Below are 9215 nucleotides of genomic sequence, written 5' to 3' on the forward strand. Positions count from 1 at the left end.
GCTCTGTCCTGGTTTGCTACTGGTGGTCCCAGCCCCAAACTGCATGCCGACTGGCTTCTAAACTGGGTTTGAATTCCAACTCCTCCACTTACTCTAACTGGGCGAGTGTGGCCGTGTGACCACCTCTGTGAGCCTCAGTTTCCCCATCTGTAAAATGAATCTTGATGCTGTACTTCGTAGGGTTTTCCTGCGAAGCTTATATCACCTTATGGGAGGGAGGTACCAGGTGGTGGGAAATGTGAGCCCGTAAGAGGTAAGGAGAAGGAAGGGCCAGAGACTGGGAGAATGATCTGCTTTCTGAGACCACTCCCAGCCCTGTGCCCAGGCACCACTCTCCCCCGACATGCACCCCCCCAACTCTGTGAGCCCCGCCAGCCCCTGCAGGGCTACCTCTGGCGTTTAGGTGCCAATCAGCATCTCAGTAGATGACATTCCTGAGCACGTGCTACCCTCTACCCCGGGAGGGTTTGCATATCTCTCCAAGGTGACTATAAGTTTCTGGAGACATCAAGACGTGTGGGTCTCCCAGGTCTGGATCACTCACTGCCCTGCATACCATAGGTGCTCAGTAATATCATTTTCCAGGTGACTTATTAGACGGTGAGGTGAGTTACAAGAACATTAACCATGGTCACCACTATAATGATCCAATAATAGCTAATTACCAAGTCTTGGATGCCATAAGAAGCTCTGTCCACAGCAGCTGAGCTCAGGGGCAGGAACTGTTACTATAAATTCCATCTGGAACAAGAAGAAACTGAAGTCTCAGGAAGTCACACAGCCGATGAGATGGGAATTTGATCCAAGTCCTTAAACCACTGTACTGAGCCTACTGGACTGGCCATTCAAAATGAAAGGAAACAGAATTTTGACTACAAAGCCAGTGTATTTTCATTAAAACCTTGAAAATCACAAAAAGAAGAGCAACCCTCCCAAAGCCCTCTACCTGGAGACGACCACTATTAACATGTTGGGACATCTCTTTGCAATACATATGCTATACAAATGGAACAATTAGGTGTTGTGTTTGTGTGTTCCCATAATGCCCAGATACATATATACATGTTGTATGATAAAAAATTTAGCTGGCCTTTGTCCTTGGTTCCTGGGATAGCACTCTAAAATCTTGAAATGTCCCAGGTGATAGAACTATCTTCGTTAATCAGGGTAGGACCCCAGGACCACACTGAAACAGGTGATGCCGTGGTGGGTTCCTAGATGGTGACAGCGGGAAGGACCCCAAGACCACACTGAGTGTATCAGGTGACACTGTGGTAGGTCCCTAGATGGTGTCAGCAGGGCGTGGGAAGATGGGTCTCAAGATGAGAAGGCTGAGGCTTTGAGCCAAGTGCTGTCAGCCCTGTGATGCAATCCATCATGCCTGCAAAACCAAACCCCAGCATAAGCGTCTGGCACTGAGGCTTGGGTGAACATCCTGGTTGGTGAGCACATCAATGTGCCTTCAGGCCTCAGTTTACCATAATTAACCTCTTTCAGGTCCTGTCTCCAAAGAAGATGTGGATCCAAGCTCGGCCTGTCTGATTGAGTTGACAAAAGATGCACAAAACCCAGAAGGACAGAGAGCATGGTCACTTTCAGGGGACAGCAGGGAGAAGCACTGCTAATTCCTCCCACATTCCTGAGAAACCCTTCTAGTAGTCTGTGCTCAGCCCTGGGTTATGGGGTGCAAACACACCTGCCCTTCCTCCCTGTCATCTCCTCCCTGTCACCACCTCAATCCTGCTCTCCTTGAAGGCAGCAGGTCATGCTGGGAATCAGAAATCCCACCGGCTGGACTGGGTTCAAGTTTAAGTTCAAGTTCAGTTGCTTCCCCTTGGCTGGCCAGAACCCATCCATCCAGGTTGAAATACTCGGCCAATAACAGCCAAGGGGATGAGGCCAGCACAGGAAAATGGATTGCTAACAGATTGGCTTGCTTGGCCTCCAACTCAGGATAATATATGAGCAGTGAGGTAAAACGAATAGAGGGAGCCATGGCTAGGTCATTCCATACCTCCTCAGGGGCATTGTGGCTTCTACCAAGGGTCCTTGGAGCTGTTACTTCATCAAGTGCAGGTAAAAAAAGAAAGAAAGAAAGAAAGAAAGAAAGAAAGAAAGAAAGAAAGAAAGAAAATTGTGTACTCACAAACTCCTAAAAATATTACCCAATGATCTTGAAAAAATTAATGTCCTGTGACATGTTAACATAATTTTCATGATTGAGGTGTTGAATGTCAGTTCTGTATATATTTATGTATATAGAAGCCAACCCAGACTAGGGCATGATATTTTAAATTTTTCACATCTCTGGCAAAACATTGACTGAGCTGTTTATATTTATTTCCCAGAGGTGGAGAGAAATTTCTTTCCACTGGAGAGATGAATGGGTAAGTAGTAAGATTCTAGAGGAGGAACATCTTATAAAATGACTCTCTGTGCTGTAATAATTCTTCCTGTTTTGTTTTATCTGGTATTTTGTGATGTTTGAAGAGTCCAAGGATTCAAGAATGAGTCCCAAGACCATCCCCCAGACCCCCTTTTCAAAACTCCTATATCATGTTCGTTCTGGACCCCTTAAAGATTAAGGCTTGGATAAACATTTGTCTTCTAAGAGGCAAAGGAGAGACAGTGAAAACTCATTCAGCTCAAGTCCTAGAACCTGATGCTTCCCCAAAAATGGGGAAGATATTTAAGTCAATCTCTGGTTCTTGAGACTTTTGATGGTCCCTGGTCTTTTGAGAATTTGTTGAAAGATATATGTAACCTCTGTCTAGAAAAGTGGACCCACAATATAAAAATGGACACACAATATAGGGTATGTACTTAGGTGTATTGGTCAGCTTTTGCTGCATAACAAATCCTGCCGAAACTCAATGGTGGACAGCAAGCATGGCTTTCTTGCTCAAGTCACTGGCATGTACATGGGTTGGCTGGGGTGTTTCAGTTTCTGATTATGGGTTGGCTCTGCTTGTCTCTAGGCTTTGGGACCATTCATGTGTCCAATTCTGGAGCCCAGGTTGCAAAGGCCACCTGCCTTGTAGGGTTGTGTTCTTTTTGCAGTGATGGCAGACACTTGAGAGACAAGCCACACCACATAAACTTGGTTCAGAGACTATCCCATCCCTTCTGCTCACAGCTCATGGCCTGAACTAAATCAAAAGGTCTTAAACAGGTCAGTGGGGGAAGACACTGCCCCACAGAGGAGAAGAAAGGGGGTGGGCACGTGTTGAACAAGACTCCAGTCTATTATCAGTGGGTTGTGGACTCTTGGAAAGCTGTCCATAGATCACAGTTTAAGAACTGGTTTGGAACCTGAGTCCCATATGGTTAATCCCCAGACCTCAGAAGATGTAGAAATCACCTGGGTCAAAATGCAGATCTGAGGCTATCCTCCCGCATAGGTCCTGATTCAGTGGATCTGGTTGGGGCCTGGGAATCTGATCATGATGGTGATGATTTAGGGTCCACACTTAGAGAAAGACCTAGAGTCTCAGGACTTGGAGAGATGGGTTCAAATCCCAGCTCTGCCCGAGCTTGGAGCTTTGGTGAGTAGTTTTCTTTCCAGAGCCTTGGTTTTCTCCTCTGAGAAATGGAGTAATATGTCTCACAGCGATGTTAGGAGAGTTCACAGATGAAGCTGGTACAACTAGCATAGCGCCCAGACCTAGTAAACCAACAAATACTAGTTTTGTTGCTGGATCGCCCTTATCCTGTACCTTCCTTCTCCTCCTCCTCCTCATTGGTTTCTTCCAGCTTTGATAGCATGTAGTTCCACACCACCTTACGCTGCTCTTCGTCTGTAAGCCTTATCTCCTAAGACAACTGAGTTCTTTAAATTCTTTGCCTGAAACCCAGAGTAGGAAACTTTCTGGCAGTGGCCTCATTCATGTCCAAGTTTAGCATTACCTGTGCCCATCAGGCAATGTTTTAGACTCCCGGCGGACCGTCAGAGATGGAGTTCCCCTTTTAGAACCGAGGAGACCATAGCCTCTGAATGCCTCCAGGTTGAGAGTGGCTTAAGATCTACAAACAGCAGGGGCACCTGGGTGGCTCAGTGGGTTAGGCGTCTGTCTTCCACCTGCCTTCCGCTCAGATCATGATCTCAGGGTTGTGGGATCGAGTCCTGCGCCCGGCTCCCCGTTCAGAGAAGAGTCTGTTTCTCCCTCCTCCCCTGCCTCCTCCCCATGTTCGCTCTCTCAAATAAATAAATAAATAAAATCTTAAAAAAAAATCTGTGGACAATGGCCAAACAGAACATCACATCACATCGCACAAGGGAACAACGTAGGTAATGATTTACTGAGCCGGGGATTGGCACAGGGAGATGGAGAGAAAGAATCCCAAGTAGATTCCACTCTCAGCATGGAGCCAGGAGATGGGGCTCCATCCCACAACCCTGAGATCATGACCTGAACCGAAACCAAGGGGCAGATTCAGATGCTCAAGGGACTGGAGTCGCCCAGGCACTCCCAGGTGTGTCCATTTTGTTTTCCCATTTCCTCTCCTACTCTCCTTCCCTCCTTATTTCTGTATCTGCATGTCTCTTTTGCGGCTGGCTTTCCCTTCCCCGCCACTTGTGTTTCTCTCTCTCACACTCTTCTGTCTCTACCTTTTTCCTGTTTTCATAAGCCCTGCTCTCCTTAACATTCTCTGCCCCATCCCCTCCCCACCGATGCCCAGACACAGCAGGTGTTTCATGAAAGGAAAGGAATAAGGGAATGAAAGAGAAGCGCCAACCCCACCCCATACCACCCCCCCACCCCAATCTGAAATCTAGTTTCCTGATCCTTGAACTTCCAGCGCCTTCCACTCCGTGTCTGGGCTCCTTCTAGAGAATGAAGCCCTGCAGAGCGGTGTGAACCGCAACAGCATCCGTTTTGAAAGCAGCAGCAAGATCTCAATCTTTGCCTTGTAGGAATGCCATCTACTGCCCAGTTTGCCCCCCCTCCCGTATCGGAAGCCTTCTTGCTTGAGCTGAGCCTTTGTCCAAATTTCAAACTCCTTATCTTTTTATCTACCTACTTGTAAAAACACCATTGAACACCCCCCCACAGCCCTCCCCGGTTCTCTGTCCCACCGTGACCTTGACAGAGTCCGCATATGCCCTTCTCTTCTGCCTCCACTGCCTTCCGCGGGCTCTCCCTGTGCCCTTCCAGGGACTGGGACCCGCAAACTTTTTCTGTAAAGGGTCAGGCAGTAAAGAGTTCAGGCTTTGTGGGCCATTTGGTCTGTGGCAGGAAAACAGCCACAAACAATATGTAACTGAACGTGTGTCTCTGTTCTCATAAAACTTTATTTATAAAAAGAGCAGGCGGGGGTGGGGAGGAGGGCTGCTTGCGTTTATAGCATATTTAGGCTTGTAGTTAAGTCCTAGCTCTGCCACTTCCTAGTCTGTGACCTTGACCCCATCCATCCTCTACTGAATTTCAGCTTTTCTGTAAAAGGGGGTTGGGCGGGTTCACGGATAATTACCTGTAGGTGCTTAACATGGGATCTGGCAAGTGACGCTCCATAAATGCTACCTGCTGTTGAGAATTTTGATTCCTATGGGGCGCCTGGGTGGCTCAGTGGGTCAAAGCCTCTGCCTTCGGCTCAGGTCACGATCTCAGGGTCCTGGGATCGCCCCCCCCCCCGCCCCCCCATGCGCATGGGGCTCTCAGCAGGGAGCCTGCTTCTCTCTCTCTCTCTCTGCCTGCCCTTTGCCTACTTGTGATTTCTCTCTGTCAAATAAATAAATAAAATATTTAAAAAAAAGAAGTTTAATTCCTAGATGATGACTTGACTAATCTTGACTGAACAACTATTATGTTCAGATTCTACTTTTTTTTTTTCTGAAAACAAGTTTTATTTAAATAAGGGTTTAAATACATTACATAACATTAAACTGAAGGAAGAAATAAACCAAAAACCAGTCTGTTACTTCACATGGCATTGGGCAGCTGTCGCTAGTAAGTTGCAAGCTCTACAGCTAGCTACATGACTGACACATCAATCAGTTTGAAGCTTGTTCCCTTGTCAAAAGTTTAACTCAGATAGAAGGTTGGCCTCACACTCTGGTGTTTGGACATCGATTAGCTAGGATGTGTCTGGTCAAAAAGACCTGGTGGCAAGTCAGATGTCCTAGGAGGCCTCACTTGAGGGAAGGTGGCCGCCCTAAGCTCTGCCCACCTGGTCAGGTTGGAGACACCAGGGATCGAGCTTTGACTACCAGTGACTCTCTGTAGCAGCACAGCTGCGGTTGCCGCCTTACCCCATCCTGTCCTCTCAGCTTCACCGTGGACGGTTCAGGTGGTGACATTCTCTTAGGGCAGGGAACTCTGAAGAGGGAGAGCCGAGGAGCTTCTGGCCAGACATAGCCGTCTGTGATCTTGGGGCTCTGGGCTGGACCGAAACCTCACGTTACTGCTTGGTTTCAGGCCGGACACTGCCAGGCGCCTACTGCTTGACCTCTGTTTAAATGAGGGACTTCAAGACTAGACAGCATGGCTCTTTTCAGTTTATTGCATGAAGGAGTTACACTAGTCCAAGTTAAAAGCAGACCCCAAATGGTTACATTATACAAGCTGTGAGGTTTTTAAACTTGTGACAAGGGACAGAAGGGAAATTCTACTCATTGCAAGGAAATCCTCACTTAAGCTTCAGTGAGCCAAAAGCACTTAAAACCCATGAACCTTCAGCTGGTCGTCCTTTGCCAGTCCAATCTCCACCAGGAACTGGCATATGTTCTTGCGCTGGTCACGCTGTAGCTGAATTACTTCTCCATATTCTGGATGCTCAATTACAGTACCATTGCAGGCAAATTTCTTCTTAAACGCCTTCACTAGTTTCTTTTTATCGTAATCATCAGCGATCCCTTGGACAGTAGTAAGGGTCTTCCTGCCGTTTCTCTGTTGAATTCTTATATGGATATAATCCTCAGTGCCAGCAGGAAGCAGATCATCACCCTTACTTGCATCAGCAAAGGGGTCGAAAGAGTGGAGGTTCTGGATAGCGGACATACGATACGATTCCTTTTCCTCGGTGGAAACGGCCTGCGGAAGGCGGCGGCGGCGGGAGAAGGCGGGCGGGGGGGACGGAGCGTCGGGAAGCGAGGGGGCTCAAGGGGGAGGCTGCTGAGTCCTCCGCGGCGGCTCAGTGACTGGGCCAGATTCTACTTTTTATAGAGACTCAGATTGTTAGGGATGGAAGGACTTTAGAGACCTAGTCCAGAGGTCAGAAACTAGCCAATTGTTCCCAAGTCTTACCCACAGAGACTTCTTTTTCCCTCACCAGCTGTGTGACTCTGGGCAACTTACTAAACATCTCTGTGCCTCAGTTTCCTCATTTGTAAATGGAGATGGGGTCTACCCCTAGGAGTGCTGTGAGAAGCACGTCAAGCTAATACATGATAAGTATTCAGGGTAAGTGCCTGGGATAGTAAGTGTTCCATTGTATTAACTATTATTATTATTACTTCCACAATTATTGATATTGTTACCAGTTTTCTTTCTTTTTTTTTTTTTTTAAGATTTTATTCATTTATTTGACAGAGAGAGACACAGCAAGAGTGGGAACACAAGCAGGGGGAGGGGGAAAGGGAGAAGCAGGCTTTCCGCTGAGCAGGGAGCTGGATGTGGGACTCAATCCCAGTACCCCAGTGTTTGGTAGGGCATGCACACTCTGGCTTCCCTAAGTTGTTAGTTCAGTTCTGTGAACTCATTTGTCTTACCTTATATGCCATTGAAGTCATTTGATTTTTCCAACCCCTGGTTATGTCTAACACTCATATTTCATAGATAGGAAATCTGAGGTCCAGATCAGGACAGGAGTGACTTGGCTAAATCCCCACCACAAATCAAGGACAAAACTCATTTAGATTCTTAGGATTTATTATTCCTTAACTGTAGGGCGCACACAGCTCTTCTGAGTAGCAACCCACACCCCTTTCAGGCTGAAAACCGCCCCCCCCTTCCTTGAGTATTGCCACTGGTTCCCGAAGAGTAGGAGTTCGCTTCTCTTAAAAACACTCCGACCCAAAGGCTGAAAGCTGTAAATAAGGCCTCCAGCCACTTTGGCTGGGAGAGTGTGTTGCTGGAGGTGCATTTCTACCCACACGTACTTAACTGGAGCTCACCGAGTGTAGCGGAATAGAATTTAAGGGATGGGGAGTCACGCTACAGGGAAAATTCATGTTGCTTAATTGTATCCCCAGGAAAGGTCCAGAGAGATCCTTGCAGAGAGAGTCTGACTTATTACTGAACTGTTTCTGCCAGAAAGTCATTGAACGTCTGCCACAGATTAAAAGTCAATCATGGTGGAGTGAGAAGGGCATCCTTGTGGTCCTAGGAAAACCAATAAGCTCAGTCCAACTGAATCTTCAATAAGTGGCAGGGGCACGAGTTTCCTGGACATTGCGGGGACCATTAAAAAAGAAATCAGTGTTCTGAACCCTCAATTTATCTTAATAAGGGCATGTTGCTTTTACTAGAAACATCTTTGATAATGGACCTCATCGTTTGTTTCTTGTGAGTTGCTTTCGTGGCCCCTGCTGAGAGATACTTCCTCTTGATGAAGGAGAAGAAAGGAAGGCCTTTGGAAAGATCAACCATGAATGAGCCAGGGAGGCAGTGCATTTGCAGGAAATTGTGTATGTGGCCCCCGAATTAGGTTATGCGGAACCTTCTAGCAATAACAGAGTCCATGACAGGAACACAGGGTTTCCCTCTGATCAAATAGCATGGAAACGTCCTCTAATTGGCTCATGATATGTACATCCAGCCGCTTAGTGCAGCAGTAAATTTATCTAATTGACCTTCAGCACCCAAATTAAATGGACATTTGGCAACTCCAATAATTTGGCTGTAAGTTCATGTAACGTAAAGCCATCAGGGGAGTGGAATGGAAGCTTGAGGCCAGCTCTGTATTGACAGTGAGCTGGAAAAGCTTAAGGGCAATTGAAAATATCACAGCAGTAAAAAAAAAAAAAAAGATTATTTATTTATTTATTTGACAGCAAGAGAGAGCACAAGCAGGGATAGCAGGGGAGGGAGAAGCAGACTCCCGGCTGGGACTGCCCCCCCCCCACCTCCAATGTGGGACTCTATCCCAGGATCCTGGGATCATGACCTGAGTGGAAGGCAGACTCTTTTTTTTTTTTTTTTTTTTTTTTTTTGGCATAAAATTACTTTTTTTTTTTTTTCCCTTTTTATTAATTTTTTCAGCGTAACAGTATTCAT

The 9215-nt window shown here is 46.8% G+C and overlaps 1 protein-coding gene across 1 annotated transcript; it reads right to left on the bottom strand.

The window, feature by feature from the left end:
- Positions 1 to 6483: 6483 nt before the first annotated feature.
- Positions 6484 to 7145, bottom strand: LOC123953785 (eukaryotic translation initiation factor 1-like). Its single transcript, XM_046024142.1, has one exon. It carries the CDS (start codon positions 6996 to 6998, stop codon positions 6657 to 6659), a length of 342 nt encoding a protein of 113 aa, XP_045880098.1. The 5' UTR covers positions 6999 to 7145; the 3' UTR covers positions 6484 to 6656.
- Positions 7146 to 9215: the final 2070 nt, after the last annotated feature.

The sequence above is a fragment of the Meles meles genome, chromosome 12, assembly GCF_922984935.1.
Source record: "Meles meles chromosome 12, mMelMel3.1 paternal haplotype, whole genome shotgun sequence".
In the NCBI taxonomy this organism is placed as follows: Eukaryota; Metazoa; Chordata; class Mammalia; order Carnivora; family Mustelidae; genus Meles; species Meles meles.